The 25,133-nt window shown below is 47.8% G+C and overlaps 1 protein-coding gene across 2 annotated transcripts in view; it reads left to right on the plus strand.

Annotated features, from left to right (window-relative positions):
* Window positions 1-25,133, plus strand: part of TEP1 (telomerase associated protein 1) — a 41,387-nt gene that overhangs the window by 5,717 nt on the left and 10,537 nt on the right. For both annotated transcript variants that reach the window (XM_060004927.1, XM_060004928.1), the window contains exons 3-33: window positions 1,695-1,877; window positions 2,156-2,290; window positions 3,047-3,208; window positions 3,619-3,780; window positions 4,081-4,155; window positions 5,697-5,821; window positions 6,036-6,193; window positions 10,057-10,166; window positions 10,611-10,701; window positions 10,929-11,115; window positions 14,195-14,363; window positions 14,852-15,010; window positions 15,467-15,544; window positions 17,075-17,205; window positions 17,532-17,591; window positions 18,814-18,972; window positions 19,691-19,867; window positions 20,053-20,173; window positions 20,725-20,849; window positions 21,120-21,233; window positions 21,328-21,445; window positions 21,605-21,799; window positions 21,925-22,100; window positions 22,187-22,343; window positions 22,453-22,632; window positions 23,086-23,178; window positions 23,455-23,587; window positions 23,727-23,877; window positions 24,129-24,262; window positions 24,448-24,536; window positions 24,824-24,938. In XM_060004927.1, coding sequence (XP_059860910.1) covers window positions 1,695-1,877; window positions 2,156-2,290; window positions 3,047-3,208; window positions 3,619-3,780; window positions 4,081-4,155; window positions 5,697-5,821; window positions 6,036-6,193; window positions 10,057-10,166; window positions 10,611-10,701; window positions 10,929-11,115; window positions 14,195-14,363; window positions 14,852-15,010; window positions 15,467-15,544; window positions 17,075-17,205; window positions 17,532-17,591; window positions 18,814-18,972; window positions 19,691-19,867; window positions 20,053-20,173; window positions 20,725-20,849; window positions 21,120-21,233; window positions 21,328-21,445; window positions 21,605-21,799; window positions 21,925-22,100; window positions 22,187-22,343; window positions 22,453-22,632; window positions 23,086-23,178; window positions 23,455-23,587; window positions 23,727-23,877; window positions 24,129-24,262; window positions 24,448-24,536; window positions 24,824-24,938 — 4,222 coding nt within the window. The remainder of the gene's footprint in view (window positions 1-1,694; window positions 1,878-2,155; window positions 2,291-3,046; window positions 3,209-3,618; window positions 3,781-4,080; window positions 4,156-5,696; window positions 5,822-6,035; window positions 6,194-10,056; window positions 10,167-10,610; window positions 10,702-10,928; window positions 11,116-14,194; window positions 14,364-14,851; window positions 15,011-15,466; window positions 15,545-17,074; window positions 17,206-17,531; window positions 17,592-18,813; window positions 18,973-19,690; window positions 19,868-20,052; window positions 20,174-20,724; window positions 20,850-21,119; window positions 21,234-21,327; window positions 21,446-21,604; window positions 21,800-21,924; window positions 22,101-22,186; window positions 22,344-22,452; window positions 22,633-23,085; window positions 23,179-23,454; window positions 23,588-23,726; window positions 23,878-24,128; window positions 24,263-24,447; window positions 24,537-24,823; window positions 24,939-25,133) is intronic.

Genomic DNA, 25,133 nt, shown 5'->3' on the forward strand with positions numbered 1-25,133 from the left:
GGTTCTCATTAGTCATCTATTTTATACATCGTAGTGTATATATGTCAATCCCAATCTCCCAGTTCATCCCACCTCCCCTTCCCCCTCTCTGGCATCCACAACTCTGTTCTCCACATCTGCGTCTCTACCTCTGGCTTGCAAATAAGTTCATCTGTACCATCCTTCCTAGACTGCCTACCATCCTTCTAGACATTAGCGACACCACACGATATTTGGTTTTCTCTTTCTGACTTACTTCCCTCTGTATGACAGTCTCTAGGTCTATCCATGTCTCTGCAAATGGCACTATTTTGTTCCTTTTTATGCCTGAGTAATATTCTATTGTGTGTATTTACCACATCTTCTTTATCCATTCCTCTGTTGATGGACATTTTGGTTGCTTCCATGTCCTGGCTATTGTAAATAGTGCTGCAATGAACATTAGGGTGCATGTATCTTTTTGAATTATGGTTTTCTCTGGGTATATGCCCAGGAGTGGGATTGCTGGGTCATATGGTAGTTCTATTAATATTTTTTAGTTTCCTGTTTTCCATAGTGGCTGTATCAATTTACATTCCCACCAACAGTGTAGGAGGGTTCCCTTTTCTCCACATCTTCTCCAGAGTGGTCCACTCTCACCACTATTATTCAACATAGTTTTGGAAGTCCTAGCCGTGGCAGTCAGAGAAGAAAAAGAAATAAAAGGAATCCAGATTGGAAAAGAAGAAGTAAAACTGTCACTGTTGGCAGATGACATGATACTATATCTACATAGAAAATCCTAAAGAGGCCACCAGAAAACTACTAGAGCTTATCAGTGAATTTGGTAAAGTCACAGGATACAAAATTAATACACAGAAATCTCTTGCATTCCTATACACTAACAACGAAAGATCAGTAGGAGAAATTAGGGAAATAATCTCGTTTACCATTGCAACAAAAAGAATTAAATACCTAGGAATAAACCTACCTAAGGAGACAAAAGACCTGTACTCAGAAAACTATAGGATACTGATGAAAGAAATCAAAGACAGCACCAACAGATGGAGAGACATGCCATGTTCTTGGATTGGAAGAATCAATACTGTGAAAATGACTATACTACTCAAAGACTCTTAACCTTTTGAAGCTTTAATTTCCTCACCTTTAAGATGAGATCAATGAAAATCCACGTCATAGGGTCATTGTCAGGATTACAGCTACTGCCATCTTACATTTATTTAGGGCTTTGCAATTTGCAAAGAGTCATACATACATGACCCCATCTAATCTTGTAACAGCCCCATCAGGTAGGTGGCAGGGAATGAGGAAGCTGAGGCTCAGAGGGTAAGCTCACGATTGCTGGGCGATTGATCTGGGACTTGGTCCTTCTTCTTCTGACTCTAAAAATACCTTAATAGCCTCTTGGGAGGTGTGTTGTGAAGGGCCCCAGGCTCCTAGGCTGTGACGTCCGTAAGGAGATGAAAGAAGCCGGAAGATCATGAAGCATCTGAGCAAAGGCTCAGAATGTTGATCTGGGAAAGGGCGTGTGTGTGATACTGAGAGATCACTCTTGTCAGACTGGACAGATCCATGCTGGGGGGTGAGGGGAGAAGAGTTTAGGTGCTAGAAGGTAGATGTGGACTCTTCCTAGCCCTGGGTGCTGCTTTCAGATCTCTGTCTTGTATGAGGGGCTGTGGGTGAGTGCTGGGATTCATAGCTGTCACTATCCCCAGGGTCGATGGTCTTCTTCTGGAGAGAAGAAGCCAGAAGACAAGGAATGGGCAGAGGCTCAAATGCCTTTTTATAGTCTAAGCTTGGGAGAGGCGGAGAAAGTGGAGGAGCTGACCCTGACGCTCACTACTGGGGACTCTGAGCCCTGTCCTGAGCCTGCTGACCAGGCCCTTCAGGAAAAGAAGGTAAAAGTTCCAGAGCTGGGGAGAGGTTGATGGTGGAGTGGGGGGGCCTGGGGAAGTTGGGTAGAGCGGGCACCAAAGGCTGATCCCCTCCACAGAGAGAAGGGGAGGGAACTCTGGTTTCTTACTTCCTGATCCCCTTTTCTGACCTCTCAGCCGGACAGACATCTTCCTGAATCTGGGTTCATTCTCTCTGTCTTTGGAAGTTGGCCTGAGTGGATGCTTAAGTTGGTCCTTATTACGTCTTTTCTCCTTTCTTCCCTCTCTTTCCCAATTCCCAGATGGTTCTAATGAGCTTCCTCTGTTCTACTCTGGTGTCAGACGTAAACACAAATGATGCAGCTTCCTCTACCCAGGCGTTCCTCCTCCAAGTCTGTAGTGAACTTGCCCCCTTGGAGCCTGAATTTATACTCAAGGTATTGTGACGTGAAAGAGGGGATGGGAGTGGGAAGTTAGGAGGAAGGGAATTTGGTTATGGTGTGTCAGGGGGATGGTGAGAGGCTTTATACTAGGGGCTGAAGGAACTTTACTTAGGAAGGTAGTAGGATCTCTGGGTGGGCCTGAGGCCCAGTCCCTAGGGTTCTCTGAGGAGTGGGGGAAGATAGGATTGAGAAAGTATCCTAGGGTTTGTTCATTTAGTAGGTACACAGGCTAAGTACACAATGCTAGGCCTTGAGGGTTATACCAACAGATAAAACGAAACTTGGACCCGGCTCTTAGGGAATGGTATTATTAATGGTATTATTAGCGAAGCAAAAACGATCCCAAATATTATATAAATGCAAATGGAGTAGCAGATAGTGAATGTTTCAGAAGCAGAAAAGAGAGGGAAAATGTTTCCTATGAAGCTTGGGAAGATGGCAGGATAAATCAGCAATTTGAACCGTGGGTAAGTTTTTGATAGACATGGATGGTGGGAGGTCTTCCAAAGCGGGAAAAGGACAAGGTTAAAGGCCCTTAAATTGGGATAAGTAGACTTAGGAGAAGACTGGTGAATAAGGGCTAGATCATGGAAGATATAGAATGCCAAGCCAAGAGGCTTGGATTTTATATTTACAGACAATGTGGAGGGCTCAGGAAAGGTTTTATGCAGGCAGATTAGATAAGCAAATTAGGGCATGGTGCTGTGCAGAAGTGGGTGAGAGGCCAGCGCTCCCTACCCTGTGCCCTAGACATCTCTGTACGCCAGGCGGCAGCTGAATGTCCGGGATGTGGCCAACAAAGTCTTGGCCATTGCTGCCTTCTTACCAGTCTGCCGCCCCTACCTGCGACGATATTTCTGTGCCATTGTCCAGCTGCCTTCTGACTGGATCCAGGTAGCCAGGTTCTACCAGGTATGGCATTCAGTTCCCTGACTTTTGACCCTCACTTGGTTCCCTCTCCTTTGCTCACTGCATCTGTGGAGAAAATTCTCAGACACTTTGGCCTGCCCTCAGCTGTCCTCAACCCCGGTGCCCAGACAGGACAGCTTCTCCTGGTACCAGGCTGGGTTGCCCAACAGGGAGAATATGATTGAGAAGGGCTGGACTGAGTTTGAGGAAACTTGGTGTTATTCCGGACCTCGTGTTTCCAGTGAAGAGAATAAGAATCTGAGAAGTCTGCCCTCAGGTCCAGGACCACAGAAATTGTCATTGTAGAGCTGGGGCTGGGGACTTCCTATCCTGTGCTGTCACTTAACCCCATGAAGTGCTCTCATTTTGTTTTGGAGGGTCTCGCTCCTGAGGGTTTCTCGTCTCTCTGACAGCTCCTGGCTGGAGAAGAGGAGGACAGGCTGGTGCCCCTGCCTGCCTGCCTGCGTGCTGCGATGACAGACAAATTTGCCCAGTTTGATGAGTACCAGCTGGCTAAGTATAACCCTCGGAAGCACCGGGCCAAGAGGCGCCCCCGCCGGCCACCCCGCCCTCCAGTCAGTCCCTGCCTCTACCCTGGTCATTCACAGCCTAGGCCCTTTTCCCCCGGAAAGTGAGAGGGATGAGGGAACACGCTGACCTCCTTAAACAGCTGACATGTTTCTACCACCAGGACAGAAGGAGTCAGAGAAATGCAGAGGAGCTGGGTAGAGCTCAGAGGGCAGAGAGGGCAGGGCCTGCCTTTTTCCCAGCCAGTTTCCTTTGGGGTAGAGATGGGCCTTCAGGGCTATTGGAATGGGTCTCTCTAGGGACAGCCTCCACTTCCCCTTTTGAAATGGCTTGTCCTGTCCCTACAGAAGGAGCATACATTTTCTGAGACACAGAAATACTTGCCAAAGTTCATTCGGCCTCTTCGAGATGAACAGAGGATGGTGAGTGCCTTGTTCTGGGGTTCTAAACATACACGTACGGTCTTTTCTCAACTAATGTTTAGAAATGGAATTCCATTTGGTCCAGAAATACTACTAGTGGGTATGGTAGGCACATGCCAACGTCCTGCCTGGATAATTCTCAGCTGTGATTATGGGGTTGTGAGAGCCCCAGGAAAGGCTCCTTTTATTTCCATTTTGCTCTCCTTGGTGTCGTTCTTTACTGACAGATGGCACATCCAGCTGGATAAGTGAGTTCAAAACATTATGAAATATCCACCTTCCACAGGAAGTTTTAAAAACAAGCCAAACAAAAAAAAGCTTTTTTCTTTTACTTTAATAACAAGACACTGGTCTTCGCCGTTAAGAGTGTAGAAGCTGGATTCAGACCATCTGGGTTTGAATCTCCCCACCTGCCCCCCCACCGGTTGCTGGCTCTGTGAACCTAGGCTGAATGGCTTACTCCCTCTTGCCTCATTTTACTCACATATAAAATGGGGATAATAGCAGTACCTTCTCCATTGGGTTTTTGTGAGGATTAAATCAGTTACTGTATTTAAAGTATTTCTAACAATACCTGGCACTGAGTAAGTGATGATTTCATCATCATCATCATTAAAATAGACTTTTAGGAAAATATATTAGTATTACAAGAAAATACATCCTCAGTTGGTCCATTGGTCTTTTCTCTTCATCCTATTAATACAACCCAAACTTAGCTCTTCTAACAGAAGATTCTGAAAGCCAGCTTCTTTCATTTTTTAACTCCTCACAGCCTACATTGTGCTGATGCCTCCATTTACACGCTCCAGGCCTCAGCGATTTATTTATTTATTTATTTTAAAATTTATTTTTTTATTTTTGTCTGCATTGGGTCTTCGGTGCTGCGTGCGGCCTTTCTCTAGTTGCAGAGAGCGGGGGCTACTCTTTGTTGCGGTACGCGGGCTTCTCATTGCAGTGGCTTCTCTTGTTGCGGAGCACAGGCTCTAGGCATGTGGGCTTCAGTAGTTGCAGTGAGCGGGCTCAGTAGTTGTGGCTCACGGGCTCTAGAGCACAGGCTCAGTAGTTGTGGCGCACGGGCATCGTTGCTCTGCGGCATGTGGGATCTTCCCGGACCAGGGCTCGAACCCGTGTACCCTGCATTGGCAGGTGGATTCTTAACCACTGTGTCACCAGGGAAGCCCCCAGGTCTCAGTGATTTAAATAAGAGCTGCTTTTCCCTCTTCCTCCCTCTAAGAACAAGGTGTTTTCTGTTTATTCAAGCCCCATCTTGCTTGTCACCACCCAGTCATCCCATGTTAACCATTGATAGTTCAACCTTGTGTAAATGAAACACGGTGACCCCATAGACCTACTCTGTTATGTTCATCATAGAAGCTCTTGCTGTTGGAGAGTTTTACCCTCTATTCCTATTCTTTGCCCAAATCGACCTTGGAGAAAGAAATTACCATAGTTATAGGATAGTCTTGGTTTTTGTTTTCTGAAGAAAGTGACCATGGTCATAGATTGAATGACCCCTGTGGGACTTGTGGATATTTCCACAGTTTGAGGCAACCTGCAGTGCAGTGTCAGAGAAAAAGAATGAGCCAAGTTTCACCCTGAAGAAGTTGGTACAGAGACTGCACATCCATGAGCCTGCACAGCTTGTCCAGGCCCTCCTGGGCTGCAGGTGAGAAGATGTACCCTGAGCACACGCTCCATCCGGGTAATGGCCTGATTCTTCAACACCCATGGCCCCAATCCCTGTAGTTGGACCCCAGCAACATTAGTTTGGGCAGACCTGGCCTTAAATGTGACTCACTAGCTTTGACTGACTCACCATTCCTTTTCTCAGTTATTTTCAGCTGGCTTTGAAATCCTAAGTTTTTCCTCCTCTGTTCCAGATACCCCTCCAACCTACAGGCCTTTTCTCGAAGTCGCCTGCCGGGGCCCTGGGATTCTAGCAGAGCCGGGAAGCGGATGAAGCTTGCTAAGCCAGAGACCTGGGAGCGAGAGCTGAGCTTGTGGGGGAACAAAGCTTCCGTCTGGGAGGAACTCATCGGTAAAGTAACCTTGACCGTCACACCTCTTTCCTCTCTTCCTCATTCATGCCTCTATGTTTTGGACCCTGACTAGAAACTTTCCATGGCATGGTGCAGTTATTCTCTTACTTGGCAGTTCCATCACTGAAAATGATTGCATTTATCAGGTCTGCCATTGACCACACCAAAGTGAACGGTGGCACCTGCTTTGAATAGCACTGGCATCATAGGTAGGTCATAATTCCAGATGTGGTTAGGTGATACACAAGCCTTTATCAACACATGACAAAAGCAGTACCTTCTATCTGATTTCACTTGTGTCAATATCTGTGTAACTCATCCAAACATGGTAGGACTAGTACGTGGCATACTGGAATCTCCACCAAAACCCTTTTTTTTTTTTTTTCGGTACGCGGGCCTCTCACTGTTGTGGCCTCTCCCGTTGCGGAGCACAGGCTCCAGATGCGCAGGCTCAGCGGCCATGGCCCACGGGCCCAGCCGCTCCACGGCATGTGGGATCTTCTCGGACCGGGGCACGAACCCGTGTCCCCTGCATCGGCAGGCGGACTCTCAACCACTGCGTCACCAGGGAAGCCCCCAAAACCCATTTTTTAGGACATGGATGTTTTAGCTAATTTGCCCACACTGATAAAAAGAATTCAAATGGGGAAGACTAAGTTACTTTCAGTCTTCTCTTTCTGTTTTTTTTGCTAGTTTATTTTTAACTATAGAAGGATCTTCCTGTTCCATTTTTTCTTTTATGTCCTCTTTCATCTTTGAAGTCAACCTCTTTCTGTTGAAAAATACCTGATTGTAGCCCTTTTGACTGCTTGAGTTTTGTGGACTTCATATTTGGGAGCTTCAGAAGCCCAAGTTGGCTTTTATTGCTCTGTAAGCTGCCATTTATAGGTGGTACTCAGGGCAGCCCAAAAAGCTTAACTGCTTATCGTTCCTCCCACTTTGGGGTTGTCACTAGTGCTGTATGTATCAGAATCACCTGGGAATTAAAACACAGACACACACACACACAGACACACACACAGACACACACAGACACACACACACACACACACACACACACACACACACACACACACACACACACACACACACACACACACGCTTGACAACTTATTCTGCAATGTTGATACAACTTTGGGTAGAGTAGGATAAAGGAGCCTGGATGGCAGTCAGCATGTGTTGGTAGTTCTAGTATGCATCATCTCCCCTTTCCTCCCTCTGCCTCTGAAAATTAAAACTGCTATTTATCTTGGTTGAGACCAATGCCCATAATCTAAACCAGTGGTCTCCAGACCACTGGATCATTTATTGCAGAAACAATTTTTGGGATACACCAGAATATATGTATATATATATTAAAAATTTTTTATACATGTACTAATCAATTATGTACTTTAGGAACTATATAACATATAATTATATAAATATAGATATGAAAATTAATAAAATAAATATAACTATAAAATATAAGATAAAATATAATTAGATGTACAGATCCCTCTTTGGAAACCAGAGGCTCATTAACAACTCATTAATGAATTATTTGGAATGAAATCAGTGAATTTCTCAATCTGTAGGATGAATATTCATTTATTCCTCTAGTATCATATCAATAAATATGATATTGAACTTAATTTCTTATCAAAGTGATCTAGAAAATCTTTCATACGTAGCAACATTTGAGCAAAACTAATGAGTTGACAGAGGATGCAATAGTTCATGAGTTGTCACACATCATTTACATTGAGTATACAACATAATTGTTCTACACAGTCTGTAAATCAGAAGTATTATGATTGGAGAACCCCAGGACTTCCAGCAGGCTTAAAACTTTCTAGCTATAATTCAAATGAGACTTACATCACCTTAAAAAAGGTACCGCCACTTTCCCAATGAAAGCTGCTGATGGTGGGGCTAGTGCCTGGGATGTGGGTGGGGACTAACAGGCCTGGTCTGTAATGTAGTCTGAACGCATCTCTGGGTGTTAGCCAGGAAAAATATCACACCTCCTATTTATGTTGACCTTTATCTAAAAGAAAGAATGTTTCCAATGTTTACTATACAGATTGAACCCCTGTAGTCACTTAGTTCATGTTACATGGTTATGTGTCATGTATGATAGTTGAGGCTTCTTGAGGAAGAGGAGGCGTTCCACAACACAAGGGCATTGATGGGGCCCCCTCACTCTTTTTTGGTTTCTGCATAATGAGACTTGTTGCAGCTTATCTTTGAATTGTAAATGGCTTTAGAATTATTATTCAGTATTAACCAAACTAACCCTCTAAAATTGACATAAGCCTTAAAAAGATTATTAAGAAACTATGACTTGGGACTTCCCTGGTGCGCAGTGGATAAGAATCTGCCTGCCAATGCAGGGGACACAGGTACGGTCCCTAGTCTGGGAAGATCCCACATGCCGCAGAGCAGCTAAGCCTGTGCGCCACAACTACTGAGCCTGCGCTCTAGAGCCCGTGAGCCACAACTACTGAGCCTGCGTGCCACAACTACAGAAGTCCAATGCCTAGAACCCCTGCTCTGCAACAAGAGAAGCCACTGCAATGAGAAGCCTGTGCACCGCAACGAAGAGCAGCCCCCGCCTGCTCGCTGCAACTAGAGAAAGCCCACATGCAGCAATGAAGACCCGAGGCAGCCAGAAATAAATAAATAATTAAAAAAAAAAAAGAAACTATGACTTGAAGGTAATACTAATATCACAGGGACAAGTGAACAATAAGAAAGTGACAGAAGTGAAATTCTGCTTCAGGGCAAATCTTTCTCACCTATCTTTATTTTATTTTTCTTTTAATTAAAAAAACTTTTTTGGCCATACTGTGTGGCATGCGGGATGTTAGTTCCCTGACCAGGGATTGAACCCGTGCCCCCAGCAGTGGAAGTGCAGAGTCTTAACCACTGAACCGCCAGGGAAGTCCCTTTTTCACCTATCTTTATTTTTTTAATTTATTTAAAAATTTTTTTAATTTATTTTATTTATTTATTTTACTTATATTTATTTTTGGCTGCATTGGGGCTTCGTTGCTGCATGTGGGCTTTCTCTAGTTGCAGTGAGCGGGGGCTACCCTTCGTTGCGATGTGCAGCTTCTCATTGCGGTGGCTTCTCTTGTTGCGGAGCATGGGCTCTAGGCGCATGGGCTTCAGTAGTTGTGGCTCGTAGGCTCTAGAGCACAGGCTCAGAATTAGGCGCACGGGCTTAGTTGCTCCGCGGCATGTGGGATCTTCCCGGACCAGGGCTCAAACCCGTGTCCCCTGCGTTGACAGGTGGATTCTTAACCACTGTTTCACCAGGGAAGCCCTCACCTATCTTTAAGTAAAAAATGATGACTATTTAATCAGCTCATACAAGACATTGACCAAAAAACTTAAGAATTATCAAGAAGACTATTTGAAATATCAATTTACACTCACAGTTAATGGTGAACCTTTACTTTAAATGTATATCCTGCCTTGAAATATTAACTAATGATTGTACTACATGTATATAATTTATAAGATTACACTAGGAAATTTCTCTTTAGCCATCTAAAAACTTTGGAAATCATTACTGTGGATTAGAGAATGTATTTTGCCCGTTGAGCCCAATCTCAGGGCTGGAGCCAGCAGGCAAAGTGATACCCTCAGTTGTTTATTGAAATAGCTAATCCCATAAACAGTGTTGATTAGGCTTTGCTCCAAGCTCAGGCAACCCAGTTGTTATCTTTCCAGACCTTTAAAACATTTTGGGTAGGATAGATCATATGTTCGTACCTCATTTGCTCCAACCTGAACATTCTGCATGGCTCTGGTCTCTGACCTCTCTCACTCATCCTTTGTTTGCTTTTCTCACCCTATGTCCTACCTTCCATAGACAGTGGGAAGCTTCCCTTCATGGCCATGCTTCGGAATCTGCGCAACCTGCTGCGGGTTGGAATCAGCACCCGCCACCACAACCTTGTGCTCCAGAGACTCCAGCATGCTGTACGTGTGAAGGGCAGGGAGCCAGCCTTCTCCTAGTGGCTGGGGAAGGTCATAGCCACCAAGCTATTTCCATATGGGCTGTAAACAGATATGGGGCTTCAGATAGGTTGAGGGAGACAGGTTTGGGGGTTCATCATCCCTTAGAGTATAGAGGATAATAACTTTCCTTTTTATTTTCTGAGATCATTTCTGTGATTTAACTAACTTCAGAGGGAGTCTGATATAAAAGAAACAGGGAACCTTCTGTTACTTCCTCTCCTTTCCTCGTATTCTCACGTGACATCTTTCTTTATTCTTCTCCACCTTTATCTAATATCCATTTTGGTCTTCCTCACCTTCCCACAGATGTAATAGAGTGGTTATCTCATCTTCCGGGTCCCTGGAGCCTCTGATGCTCCCCATGCTTCCTGGTCCTCTGCTCATGACCCCTCTCTTGCTTTGCAGAAGTCAGTGATCAACAGTCGGCAGTTTCCATTCAGATTCCTTAATGCTCATGATTCCATCAATGACTTTGAGGCTCAACTCGAAAAGAAAGGTATTATCTCTCTTCTTCCAACTCCTGTTTGTCTCTCATGCCTGAGAATAGATGAGACAGCAGCACTGGTATTTTCAGCCTCTTGCCTTCCAGTCTCAGGGTATGGGGTGGGCAGAGGTCAGACACTGGCCAGCCCAAAGGATCAGGACTCAGGACAGGCAATGATGGGAAGACAAGATGAGGGAATAGAAGCTGCCTGACTCAGATACTTACCTGTCGCCACCCAGAGTTGCCACTTCCTTCCAACACAAAACTGATAAAGCGGATAATAATTAAAAACACAAGATATGGCAAGAAGTGTGCCTATTCCTGGCAGTTTTGCAAACCAAGTCGTCGGGAACTTCGGGCAGCAATGATGATCCCCGTGATATATGAGCAGCTCAAGCGGAAGAAGCTGAAAATACACAAGGCCAGGTGTGTGTGTGAGTGTGTGCTATCTGGGAGCAAAGGGTGGGCAACAAGAGGCAACCTGAAAGGGCTTGGGAGTCATCTGGAAACCCCAGCTTTTATTCTGCAATGACATGCTTGTCAGTCATCCCAACGGCTGAGACTTGCCTGTTTCCAGTCTTCTCTCGCACAGCAAACCTTGTCTTTAACATTGTCCTGTAGAGAGATCATGAAACAAAATCTGTGTTTGGGCCTCCACTCTTATCTGTGATTGCCTTATTGGTTTCTGTGGACTCCTTCAGCCTGTGTAGCATTTCCCTTCCTATTAGTACATGATAGTGCCTCTCTGCTTATGCTCTGGTTCACATTTTCTTTCTTTTTCTTCTCTGTGATATCTGTTTGTTTTTCTTTTTGTTTCTCTCCTCTGTGTATTTTCTGACCTATTCACTTTCCTTTTCCTTTTGACTCATGTAAAGATAGTTATCATCAAGCAGACTCAAAGTCAGGCATAAAACCTGTTCTGTAAGCTTGGTGAAGTCCTAGCACTCTGTCCTTTTAGATGCATCCACAGTATCTTTATTCGTTTTCATTCAAGACAAATGCAGGGCTCATCTAACCTTCTAGTAGGACTCAGTGGCCAGGACTCACCTGAATCAGTGAATCAGTGGCAGAACATGGGGCCGTTAAAGAATTAAGCTGAGGATGCAGTCCAAACAGGATGTCTTTGCTGGCCAGTTTGGTAGCCACTAGCCACAGGTGGCTGTTGAGCTCTTGAAGTGTGGCTAATGGGAACTGAGATGTGCTAGATTTCGGGGCAGTGTGAAAAAGGATGTAAAATATCTCATTTGTAATTTTTGTATTAATTACGTGTTGAGGTGAAAAACTATACGTATATAAGGCTAAATTAAATGTAATATTAATGTGTCCTGTTTCTTTTTACTTTTTTAAATGTGGCTGCTAGAAAACCTTACATTACATGTGTAATTTCAATTTAATTTCATTTCATTAATTGTAATTTATTTCTACTGGATAGCACTGGTAGAGACTGCTGGATTCTCTAGATTAAAAAAACTGAAAAAATTTAAACGTGTACAAGAGTAATGAGAATAATACAATGGACTCCCATGAAACTGTTAGCCACTTTCAGTGAAAATCTAGATTTTGTCAGCCTTCCTTTCCTGATCCCTCTCTTCCCTTCTTTTCTTTTTTTTATGAAGATTTTTTTAAAATTAATTAATTAATTTATTTTTGGCTGCATTGTGTCTTTGTTGCTGCGCACGGGCTTTCTCTAGTTGCAGCGAGTGGGGGCTACTCTGTTGCGGTGTGCGGGCTTCTCATTGCGGTGGCCTCTCCTGCTGCAGAGCACGGGCCCTAGGCACACGGGCTTCAGCAGCTGTGGCACGCGGGCTGTAGAGCATACGCTCAGTAGTTGTGGTACACTGTGGCACATGGGCTTAATTGCTCCGCGGCATGTGGGATCTTCCCGGACCAGGGCTCGAACCCATGTCCCCTGCACTGGCAGGCAGACTCCCAACCACTGCGCCACCAGGGAAGTGCCCCTTTGAAGATGTTTTAAAAAAAACAAATGCCAAATAATATGATACATCTTATTTCACCCCTCCATATTTCACGTGTCTCTTAAAACAGACGTTTTCTTATATAATCAGAATGTCATTAATATAGCTAACAGAACTGAAAATAATTCCTTGGTATTATCATTTATTACCTAGTCTATATTCAAATTTCCCAGTTGTCTCAAAAGTATCATTTCACAGGTTTATTCAAATCAGGATCCAAACAACGCACACACACATTACATGTAGTTATTAAGATTTACTTAAATCTCTTTTTAATTAATTAATTAATTAATTTTATTTTTGGCTGCATTGGGTCTTTGTTGCCACGCACAGGCTTTCTCTAGTTGCGGCAAGCGGGGGCTACTCTTCGTTGCAGTGCGCGGGCTTCTCATTGCAGTGGCTTCTCTTGTTGTGGAGCATGGGCTCTAGGCACGCGGGCTTCAGTAGTTGTGGCTCGTGGGCTCCAGAGCGTAGGCTCAGTAGTTGTGGCTTACGGGTTTAGTTGCTCCGTGGCATGTGGGATCTTCCCGGACCAGGGCTCGAACCTGTGTCCCCTGCATTGGCAGACGGATTCTTAACTACTGTGCCACCAGGGAAGTCCCAGATTTACTTAAATCTCTTAAAATCTTTTAATTGTTTTCACGCCATTGACTTGCTGTGGAAATCAGGTTCGGGGGCCCCACAGAAGATCCCATATTCTAGATTTGTCTACTTCTCCAGTGTCATCTCACTTGTTTCTCTATTTCATGTACCCTGGGCATTAACTCTAAAAGCTTGAATACATTCAGATTTAACTTTTTTTCTTACGTGAATATTTCGTAGGTGATCCTTTGTACACAATGAGTAAGACCACCAGAATTTTTGTCTCCTGGTAGGACACAGCATCAGGAGGCACCAGAAGCCTACTGGTCCCACTCGTAGTGTTGATGATTGATCAGTGCTTTTAGGTTATGGTAGCCTGATTTCTCCACTGTAAAGTTAATGGTTTATCCATTTGATAGTCTATGCCCAAATCAGTTGTTTCATTAGCAGTTGCAGAATGGGGGTTTTCTATCATTTCCATATTTATTAGCTAGAACTCTAAAAAGAACTTCCCTCATGAACTAAAGCTATTTAGTTACTTTGAAACAGAGATTGTCTTGGGAAGGTGGGATGAATGTTCAATTCTTTCTCCTTTAATTGCCATTTTTTTAGAGTAAGAAGTTAGCATGTGTTCTTTAAATTACAATGTAAAAATATGTAGCAGTTAAATCTTGCCTCATGAAGTAAGTATGGACTGATGTGGTCAGCATGGCAAGCGATTTCAGAGAATGGGTCTACAGATGACTTGTCTCCTGCCATGAGAATGGATCAGGATAGTCTTGTAGAATGGGGGCCAAGGGAAGCTCTGTCCCTGTTTTCTCTACTGACATTGGAGATGGGCTGTGGAGGGGGTGAAGACTTTACACTTGAGTGGCAAGTTCTCATCTTCCCATCCGCCTCAAAGTGGCAAACAGTGAAGCCCCTGTCTGTTTCTTTCCTGCCTGCAGACAGTGGAAATATGACCGTGCAATGCTGGCTCAGTATCGACAGGCCCTGGAGACAGCTGTGAACCTCTCCGTCAAACACAGCCTGCCCCCGCTGCCAGGCCGCACCCTCTTGGTCTATCTGACAGATGCTGATGCAGACAGGATCCTTCCCAAGAGCAACCCACAAGGGGTAAAAGAATAAAAAGATGGGGTGATGTTGGTAGGATGCTGGAGATCCTGAGAGGCATCCTGTTCCCAGACCTGGTTCTCCCAGGCAAACACTCAGAACTAAAATAAATGACATGCATTTGCTTCCCAGTATCAGACCTTGGTTCCTAGGGATAATTCCTAGAATGTGGTCTCAAGCATGTTCGTGGATCGTAGCACTAACCTTTCACATTTGGCTGGTCCTTAATACTCTCTAAATTTCTGTCACCAAAATATATGTCACTTTCACCTCCTTACATCCCAGTGTTGAATTTGGGCAGGGATCCTGGCCCTTCTCCACCTCCTACCTGGTCAACTCTTCCTGGGGACTGCTGAAGCTGCCCCATCTTAATAGGGGATTTTGTCCACTTTTCCCCAACCAGTGGAGACGTTTGGCCTCTAGAGCTGGGTGGGCAAAGGTGGATTCTAAAATAGGGGAGTCTTATTTTACCCTGATGCTTGTCCAATCAGCCCCCTCTGAACTATGTGCTGCTGTTGATTGCAATGATGATGACACGGACAGAGCAGGTGGATCTCTTGCTGTGTGGAAGTGGCACTGTGAAGACTGCTGTGATTAAGGCAGAGGAAGGTATCCTGAAGACTGCCACCAAACTCCAAGCTCAAGTCCAGGTCAGACACCCACCATGCAAATATATGTGAATAGACAGAGGCCTGGGAACAGCCTGACTAGGAAAGGCTCGGTTATACTCAGTTTAGAAGATTCTTTCTTTCTTTTTTTCAAAAAATATTTATTTATTTATTTGGTTGCACCAGGTCTTAGTTGCGGCAGGCAGGCTCCTTAGTTGTGGCTCCTGGGCTCCTTAGTTGCAGCTCACCAGCTCCTTAGTTGTGGCATGCAGGCTCCTTAGTTGTGGCATGTGAACTCTTAGTTGCAGCATGCACATGAGATCTAGTTCCCTGACCAGGGATGGAACCCAGGCCCCCTGCATGGGGAGCATAGAATCTTAATCCACTGCGCCACCAGGGAAGTCCCTCAGTTCTGAAGATTTCTTGAGCAGACTATAGTATTTGTTGTTTAATGATCATCTCCCATGCAACCACATGACACGAGTCTCTTTCCTTCAGGAGTCGGATGAAAAGTGTGAATCGTCCCTGCCTACTTTTGGGAAGCACTTGCTGTCCCTGGCTACCCAAAGGGTCCCTGTGAGTACTGCCCAGTCCCTGAGAAACCCTCCCCTCCCCAACATTTTCTTCCACACTGATGTATCTCATTTCTCAAAGCTTCCTTGCACGCTATGCACAATACCCTGCTGGCTGCAACCCCCTAGTCAGTGACATGCTGGTAAATATTTAACAACCAGCAATCTGGAAAAATAAGTCTTGGTTAATAGCATTTTCTAATTTCCATGATGTAATTACTCCTTCCACGGCTGATTTCAAGCTACCAACGTGCTGTCAGTGAACACAGAGTGGGGAAGAGGTACTCAGAGGTGCTCAGCACAGTTTGTATAGTATTTCCACAATAGAGATAAAGTAAATGTAAATAAGGTCAAGAGTAGATAATAGTGAAATGTAGTAAAATAATTAGGAAGTAATGATTTTTTAGTATTTATTACCTTTGTTTTTAATATAATTTATTCAATTATAAGCTTATACAATTTAATATTTAATGACGGTCCATGTTTAACATCTGGCTCACAGAATTCCTAAAAGTTTGACAGTCAGCTCTTGTCAGCCTGAATGACCAGCTACACACTGCCCCCCCCCGCAAACTCCACTTTATGTTAAAATTTTATTATTTTTATTAAAAATTAAAAAATTTTTAATATAACTTTTAAAGGCTACTTTGTATGTACACTTATTACAAAATATTGATTATATTCCACCTGTTGTACAATACATCCTTGAGCTATCTTATACCCAGTACTTTGTACCTTCCACCCCCCCCACCCCGTATTATCCCCCGCCACTTGTAACCTCTAGTTTGTTCTCTGTATCTGTGACTCTGCTTCTGTTTTGTTTTATTCACTAGTTTGTTGTATTTTTCTGATTTCACATATAACTGATATCATACAGTATTTGTCTTTCTCTGTCTGACTTATTTCACTCAGCATAATGCCCTCCAAGTCCACCCATGTTGCTGCAAATGGAAAAATTTTGTTCTTTTTTATGGCTGAGTAGTATTCCAGAGTGTGTGTGTGTGTGTGTGTGTGTGTGTGTGTGTGTGTATGTATGTATATACACACTAAATAAATATACATACACCACAATTATATATATGTGTTTGTGTATATATATACATATATATATACACACATACACACACCATATTTCCTCTTTTTTTTTTTTTTTTTTTGGCTGTACCATGTGGCTTGTGGGATCTTAGTTTCCCAACCAGGGATTGAACCCGGGCCCTCAGCAGTGAGAGCACGGTATTCTAACCACTGGACCGCCAGGGAATCCCATATACCACATTTTCCTTATCCATTTATCTGTTGATGGACACTTAGGTTGCTTCCATGTCTTGCCAACCCCAAACTCTACTTTGATGCCCCTCAAGTCAGGGTGGAGTGGGCTTTCCCACCCTGGGTGCTCTCAGAAAAGGCTGTTTTCACCCCACCTCAGAGTTTTCCTAATTCCCCAGTCCTCAGAGACCTCTTGATGTCCTGAGCTCTTTGGTACCTCTACTATCCCTCTGTTCCTCATCTTAGCCCCTCCCTTTTCATCTTACAGGTGGACAGGGTCATCGTCTTTGGCCAGACTACAAATGAGAAACTGATAAATGCAGCCAAACAGCTTTTCTGGCAACACGTGAATCCCAAGTGCCTCTTTGTTGGTGTTCTCCTAAGAAGGACAGGTTACCTGTAAGGGCGCTCACATTCCTTGCCCAGTGCCAGCAGATAGAGATCCATATTTCCCGTCTACCTCTACTAAAGCGTGGGACACTCGCACTCACCAGACCCCTCCCCATTTCTGTCTCTTACCTCTATTGCACTTGAAGTGCTAGAACCTTCTCTGAAGTCTTCAGGCTGGCTCCATACCCCTTCGTGATGGTCCACCCCAGTCCCAGCCTAGCACAGAACCTTATTAAAAGTGCACAGGTAGGGTGTCCATCCTAGGATGTTAGGGGCAGTGACTCTGTGTTCTTGGCACTGTTTCTGACTGGTAGTGACTACTCTTCCTTTACCAGATACACAGATTTGAATCCCAATGACGTGACACTCTCAGGCTGCACTGACGGGATACTGAAGTGAGTACAGGATGGACACTGGAGAGGTTGGGGACTTTGTTAGAACACTTTTAGAGATTATCTGTGGCCTCTGCTCTGTTCACTTCCTTTTTTAAAAATAAATTTATTTATTTTATTTTTGGCTGCATTGGGTCTTCATTGCTGCATGTGGGCTTTCTTTAGTTGCATTGAGCGGGGGCTACTCTTCGTTGCAGCGTGCGGGCTTCTCATTGCGGTGGCTTCTCTTGTTGTGGAGCATGGGCTCTAGGCGCACGGGCTTCAGTAGTTGTGGCACAGGGGCTTAGTTGCTCCGCAGCATATGGGATCACGAATTCCTGGACCAGGGATCGAACCCATGTCCCCTGCATTGGCAGGCAGATTCTTAACCACTGCACCACCAGGGAAGTCCTCACTTCCTTTTTAAAAGCAAGATAAAAATTTATTCCTCTTTTACAGCTGTCTAAGCATGGCAACAACACAGTATTACAGGGACCTGGGCATCTTCTATCTGTTGCTCTACCATCCTCAAATACTCTGCTTCCACCTCATAGTTCATGATGGCTGCTCCAGCTCCAGCCATTAGTTTTGTATTACATCTAGTAGGAAAGGAGAAAAGGGGACATGGGAGATTGTGCCGTTTGCTTTTAAGGGAACAACTCAAGAGTTGGTCACATCACTTCTATTCATTCTCTGTGGCCTCTGCTCCATTCCGTTTCAGAGGAAATTCCATGTTAACTTTATTTATTTATGCCAGATCCAGAAATCTTTTAACTTTGTTTTTCTCTCCGCTACTAGGATTCCCATTTATTTGTTTTTTTCCCCTGCCTTTTCCTTTGGATGCCACCCATTGCCCCCTACTCCTGTTAGGAAGCCTCATACAATTCCCTCCCTCTCCAGGGAGCTTTCATGGCTGGTACCGAGCTGATCAAGCCCAGACTGGAATAACCTGAATCTTTACACCTTCATTCAGCCCAGTTGCCCGTGGCCCAACAGAAAGCCTATGATAACCACGCACACAGCAGAAGAGGCTCTAACTGGGTTTCTTCTTTGTTCTTTCATTCCTGTGGTTCTGCTGCCTCGCTTATTTCAAGTCTACATTTACTGTTTATGGTCTTCTTAAGGAGCTCCAGTTAACTGGGTGAACCTAATCTTGCCATATCTTTGTCCCCTGCCCCCTTGGAAGATCTTCCTGATTCTTACTCTGCTATTTCGCTCTCATTTATTTTGTCACTCTTTATGACAGGTTCATTGCAGAGCGTGGGGCCTCCCGCCTTCTAGAACATGTAGGCCAAATGGACAAAATATTCAAGATTCCACCGCCCCCAGGGAAGACAGAGGTCCAGTCTCTCCGGCCACTGGAAGAGAATACTCCAAGCCCCTTGGCTCCTATTTTCCAGCGTGGGTCAGTCTGTGTTTTATGCCTTTGTGAATTGGGAGGGGCTTCAGTCGAAACCTAGAGAAAGTCAGGAGACTGAAATTCTGACTGTAGAGATGCTGCTTGTTCTATTCGCTGAGGAATGCTTCCTCTTTCCCAGGTAGGGGTGTCTCTAACACAGATGGTAAGCATGCCTATTTCTCTACTAGGGAAAGGGGTTAGGATGCGAGGCACGTGGCAGGCACCAGGGCTCAGGCAGAGGGCTTAGGGGCGCAGGCTCTGGCTTTTCCATCCTGGCTTTGCCACATAGTAGCTTGAAACTTGGGCTAGTTGCTTGATGTCTTAAGCTGTAGTTCCTTGATCAGTAGAATGGAGGTAATGCTTGTGCTTACCTCACAGTGCTGTCATGAGCATTTCACGGGCAGAGTGTAGGTGCGTAATAATTATTGCTGACACAGGAGGAGTGCCCGAGAAATGGCAAGTGGGTTTATTTATTTATTTATTTTTGGCCGTGCCGCGTGCCACGTGGGATCTTAGTTCTCTGAACCTGTGCCCCTTGCACTGGCAGTCCCCAGGTGGGGTTTAATTTCTAGGCTCTGCAGTTGAGGTTACAAGCAGGTTATTCTCTGGAGGCCTGCTGGACTCCCACCCTGCAGTCTTCTGTATCTGACTTGTCAGTGCTGACGGGAGGTCACAGCCCCGCGTGTGGAGCTGGGCCGTGGGCTGATCCCTGGCTTTCCTGCAGATGGCGCAGCGTCCGGCTTTTCATTTCCTCCACTTTCCGGGACATGCATGGGGAGCGGGACCTGCTGCTGAGGTCCGTGCTGCCAGCACTGCAGGCCCGAGCGGCCCCCCACTGCATCAGCCTTCATGCCATCGACTTGCGCTGGGGCGTCACCGAGGAGGAGACCCGTCGGAACAGGTATGGGGGCCACAGAGAAGAGGGGCTGGATCGGCGATGAGGGGCTTGAGTCGGGGAGCTGACCTGGGCAGGGCTGGGGCTGCAGGGTGGCTGAGTGCCAAGGGTACGGGGTGCTCTTTGGATGCTATCGGTTGTGAGCCAGAGCCCCGTCTCCCTGACACGATGCCCCTATAACCATCCTTCAGGCAGCTGGAAGTGTGCCTAGGGGAGGTGGAGAACTCGCAGCTGTTTGTGGGCATCCTGGGCTCCCGCTATGGCTATGTTCCCCCCAACTACAGCCTCCCTGACCATCCTCACTTCCTCTGGGTAAGGCAGACAAGGTTGGGGCAGGGATGCGAGAAGCCTCAGTATGTCTAGAACCCTGGGACTCTGCACAGGCAGATCCTTGAGACCTGAAGTGAAACACAGGTAGAAGGTTCTGTGAGTGATCAAGTCCTAGATGAGGGAATTCCTTTGGGAAATACCTCTGGGTTGGCCATGGGGTGCGAGAGGTAAGTGGTAGGGCTGATTAGGCTTTGCCGTCAGACAGAGCTGGGTTCTGATCTCCCTTCTGTCGTTGTGCAGCGTTATGGAAAATGGTTTATCTTAATCTAGCCTCAACTTCTTCATATATTAAAGAGAAACAGTGATGTCTACAGTGCAGGGTTATTCTAACAATTAGAAATCTACTTTAAAAATGCTCCACGTGTGAAAGGCGTTCCATCAACGTTAGCTATTAGCTGTATTTTACTGGCTTGTATCTGGAGGGAGAGAGGAACGTTACTGAGATGAAGGGGCCCTGGGGTCTTGGCAGGTCTCAGAGGAGGGGATCGTGTGACCAGGACTGAACCTGCCTGCTCTCTGGCCTCTCCCTGCAGGCCCAGCAGTACCCTTCAGGTCGCTCTGTGACGGAGATGGAGGTGATGCAGTTCCTGAATCGGGGCCTCCGCCTGCAGCCCTCTGCCCAGCCTCTCATCTACTTCCGGGATTCTAGCTTCCTCAGGTACCTTCTGTTGCCTCCGGGCCTCAGTCTCCAAAGAAGGCCAGACAGGCTCAGTGGACGGGTCTTCTGTCCGTAACATTCAGAGCACAAGAGGGGGACCTAGAATGGAGAAACAGGGACCAGAGGGCTTGCCTTGCAGCACCAAAGCAGCCTTGCAGGAGATCTCCCCCTGAGGGGTTTCAGGGAACCACAGCCAGGTCTGGTGGTCGGGGACGGAGAGAGGCTGAGGTCTGAATCCAGCCCCGCTCTTGGGGTGTCTTTGGTGGTCAGCTCTGTGCCAGATGCCTGGAAGTCTGACTTTATTTCTGAGTCGGAAGAGGCTGCCCATCGGCTCTCAGAACTGAAGAGCTACCTGAGCAGACAGGAAGGGATCACCTGTCGCAGGTGAGCTGGGAGAGGTAGGGAACACCTGCACGGAGCGAGGTGGTGAGGGGGCCCCGGCCCGCTGTGACCCTGCTTGTGCTCGCTTTTCCTGCAGATACCACTGTAAGTGGGGTGATGTAGCAGCTGGCCGGCCCTATGTTGGGGAGCTGGAGACGTTTGGGCAGCTGGTTCTGCAGGACGTGTGGAATATGATCCAGAAGCTTTACCTACAGGTCAGCAGGAGCTCTGGTGGCCAGGGGAGTGGAGAGGGGCTAGGCTGGGCCGGGTAGTCCTGGGTGGGAGGTAACTTGGTGGGGGGGCACAGTGAGTTTTAGGCCTGGGGTCCTGAGGAGCATGGAAACATAGGTAGTCACTGCCCCATGTGTTCTCAGCCTGCGGCCCAGCCGGAACAGCCAGTGCCCATCCAGGATGATGATTTGGTCCAGGCCGCCTTTCAGCAGCTGAAGAACCCACCGAGCCCTGCACGACCGCGCCTTCTTCAGGACACAGTGCAGAAGCTGAGGCGCCACCGGGGGAGGCTGAGCCTGGTGACCGGGCAGTCGGGACAGGGCATGACCACCTTCCTGGTACAGAGTCTCAGAGGCCTGGACAGGAGGGAGGGCTGCGTGAGCTCAGGAGGGCTAAGGAGGTGGGAAACAGGAAGCTTGTGCATGTGAAATGTGACCATGTTTTCTGGTCTCTTCCCATGCAGGCATCCCTTGTGTCAGCCCTGCAAGCTCCTGATGGGGCCACGGTGGCCCCCTTAGTCTTCTTCCACTTTTCAGGGGCCCGCCCTGACCAGGGTCTCGTCCTCACCTTGCTCAGACGCCTCTGTGCCTATCTGCATAGCCAACTGCAAGAGCCAAGTGCCCTCCCCAGCACATACCGGTGTGTTTCTCCCCCACTCAGCCCAGCCTTGTTGATAGCACGTGACACCACCCCTGCCGACCTTGGTCTTCCTCCTGCATACACAGGGGCCTGGTGTGGGAGCTGCAGCAGAGGCTGCTCCCCAAGTCTGCTCAGTCCCTGAAAACTGGCCAGCCTCTGGTGCTGATCATCGATGGGGCTGACAGGTTGGTGGACAAGCGCGGACGGCTGATCTCGGACTGGATCCCTAAGACCCTTCCCCGGGTAAGTGTGAGAAGGAGGTGGGGTGGGATGCAGCAGGGAGAGGGACCTCTCCAACAGCGTTCTCCTCCTCTTCCTTCAACGTTTTTACCCTGTTGCCCGAATCCCACAGTGGGTGCACCTGGTGCTGGGTGTGTCCAGTGATTCCGGCCTGGGGGAGACACTCGAGCAGAGCCAAGGTGCCCATGTGGTGGCCCTGGGGCCTCTGGAGCCATCTGCCCGGGCCCGGCTGGTGCGAGAGGAGCTGGCTCTGTACGGGAAGCGGCTGGAAGAGTCACCTTTCAACAACCAGGTTGGGTGTAGGCCAGGGCGGGTGGGTGTGTGGGGTGAATCTGGGAGCTGGGAGAACCCTGGATGCTGAAGCTAGCAGCCGCCCCACACAGACCAGCTCCTTCATTTTCTCAGCCGAGGGAAGTTGTCAATAAGATAACTGCGATTCCTTATAATGTCACCCATTCCTTTTCTCCTGGTGAATGGCCTCTCCAGGGCCTGTCCGGGCGAGGGGAGGAGAAAGCTGTGGCTGTCGAATGGGGTAGGCTGAACCGCGGGGGGGTTTCTGAAAGCGGGGCTGGCTGGCTAGAGCAGTGCGGGGCAGGGATGGCTGTGTCCTGAGGTGATGCCATGGTGGGGCCTCTGAGAGGAGAAGCTGCCCTGCACTGGGCTTGGTGCCAGGACGGAGGGCAGGGGGTGGAGGGCTGGCTGTGGCCAGGCTCGCTGGTCCTGTGCTGAGTCTCTGAGTCTTCAGATGCAGCTGCTGCTGGTGAAGCGGGGGTCAGCCCTGCCGTTCTACCTGCGCTTGGTCACTGATCACCTGAGGCTCTTCACGCTCTTTGAGCAGGTCAGTGGAGGACGTGAACGCTCACTCTTCATCTTCGAAGTCCTAATCCCACTTCCCAGTCTCCATTCAGCCTCTTTCTCCCACCCTCATCCTTTGCCATCTTGTGATCACCCATTCCGCATCCACACCCCCAAGCCCTGCTTCTCTCCCACCAGCGTTGCTCTTTCCTTGTCATCCCTTCGCATTTTTTTTTCTGATGTCCCCTCCCCTACCCACAACCAAAGCTGCTTCTCCCCCTCCCCTCACTGACTGAGGCCCCTCCCTGTCCCCTCCCAGGTGTCTGAGAGACTCCGGACCCTGCCCGCTACCGTCCCTCTGCTGCTGCAGCACATCCTGGGCACCTTGGAACAAGAGCATGGCCCTGATGTCTTTCCCCAAGCCTTGGCCACGCTTGAGGTCACCCGCAGCGGTCAGTACTTGGAGTGGGCTCGGGGGTTGCATGACCTTTAGTTCAGTTGGGGCCTCAGCAGGCGGTGCAGGGAGGGACTAGGTGTCATGGGGATGGGTACATTGCGTGGTTTAGGGCCTCAGAGAGCTTGGTTTTTTAGGTCTGACCGTGGACCAGTTGCATGGAGTGTTGAGTGCCTGGCGGATACTTCCCGGGGGGACCAAGACCTGGGAAGAAGCAGTGGCTGCTGGTAACAGCGGGGACCCCTACCCCATGGGTTCGTTTGCCTACCTCGTCCAGAGTCTGCGCAGGTATAGGTGCCCTCAGCTGAGCTCCCACTGACTTCTGTACCTCCCTGTCTTTGAGCCAGGGCCCCATGTGATCCTCCCTTCATCCTACCCTTCCCTCCGTATAGCCCCTGACACTTGTCTCCCAGACCCTGAATGGCTGTCACTCAAGTTACCACTGTTTGAGGTGGGAATGGGAACCCACAGCTGTGCCAGATGCTCACGTACAGGCCTCCTCCCTCTTGTCCTGCCTTCTCGCCCTCACACGGGATCAGTTTGCTAGGGGAGGGACCGCTGGAGCGCCCTGGTGCCCGGCTTTGCCTCCGTGATGGGCCCCTGAGAACAGCCGCTAAATGTTGCTATGGGAAGAGGCCAGAGCTGGAGAAGACGGCACACATCCTCATCGCAGGTGACCGCAGCCCAGTGAACCCCCGGGGCGCTGACTGTGGGACCTGGTACTCCACATCGGCTGGCCCCCTCACCTGCTACCCCAGGGGGTGGATGGCTCTTGCTGTAGCCTGAGGGATGTGATCTTTGGAGATGCTTCAGGGCCGAGCCCGTCTCAGTGTCTGTTCCTGTGACCCACACCTGCAGCTCAGCTCTGGAAGACGTGTGACCCTGATGCCTCAGGTGCCTTCCGAAGTTGCCCTCCTGAAGCTCTGGGAGACCTGCCTTATCACCTGGTTAGTCCCCGGATCCTACAGGCACCCTCTCCCAAGGAACTTCTTTGGCTCTTCTGAGACCCCTCTCCCCCATGACCACCACCGTCATCTCCACTGCCGTTATCACCCCCACCCCCTTCCCAAACTCCGTGTACCTTTCTCCTGTCAGTTTTCCTGCCCTCGTCCTTCAGGTCCTTTGTCCCAGCTCCTAAGTCTAGGTCTTAGCTGCACAGACAGGGTCCAAGACTAGACGGTCCCTCCTCACCAGCCTCATCACATCCCTAATGAATCCAGTCTGACTTTCCCAGCTCCAGAGCGGGAACCGTGGCTTTCTTGCAAAGTTCCTTACCAGTCTCCACGTGGTGGCTGCACACCTGGAACTGGGTCTGATGTCTCAGCTCCTGGAGGCCCATGCCCTCTATGGTGAGATGAGTTACTGGGTGGAGTCTTCTCCAAGCAGTGGCTCCTGGGTGTGTTCATGGGGGGCGGCCTGCTCGGAGGGAGGTGTAATGGAAAGAACAGTTGAATTTCTGTTCCAAGGTGAAAAGGCAAGAGGGTAAGCATGTGATTCTTGGGAGACCTTTTGCTTAGGTCTCTTAAACCAGAGGCTCTCACACT

Source organism: Delphinus delphis, chromosome 2, assembly GCF_949987515.2.
Source record: "Delphinus delphis chromosome 2, mDelDel1.2, whole genome shotgun sequence".
Classification (NCBI taxonomy): Eukaryota; Metazoa; Chordata; class Mammalia; order Artiodactyla; family Delphinidae; genus Delphinus; species Delphinus delphis.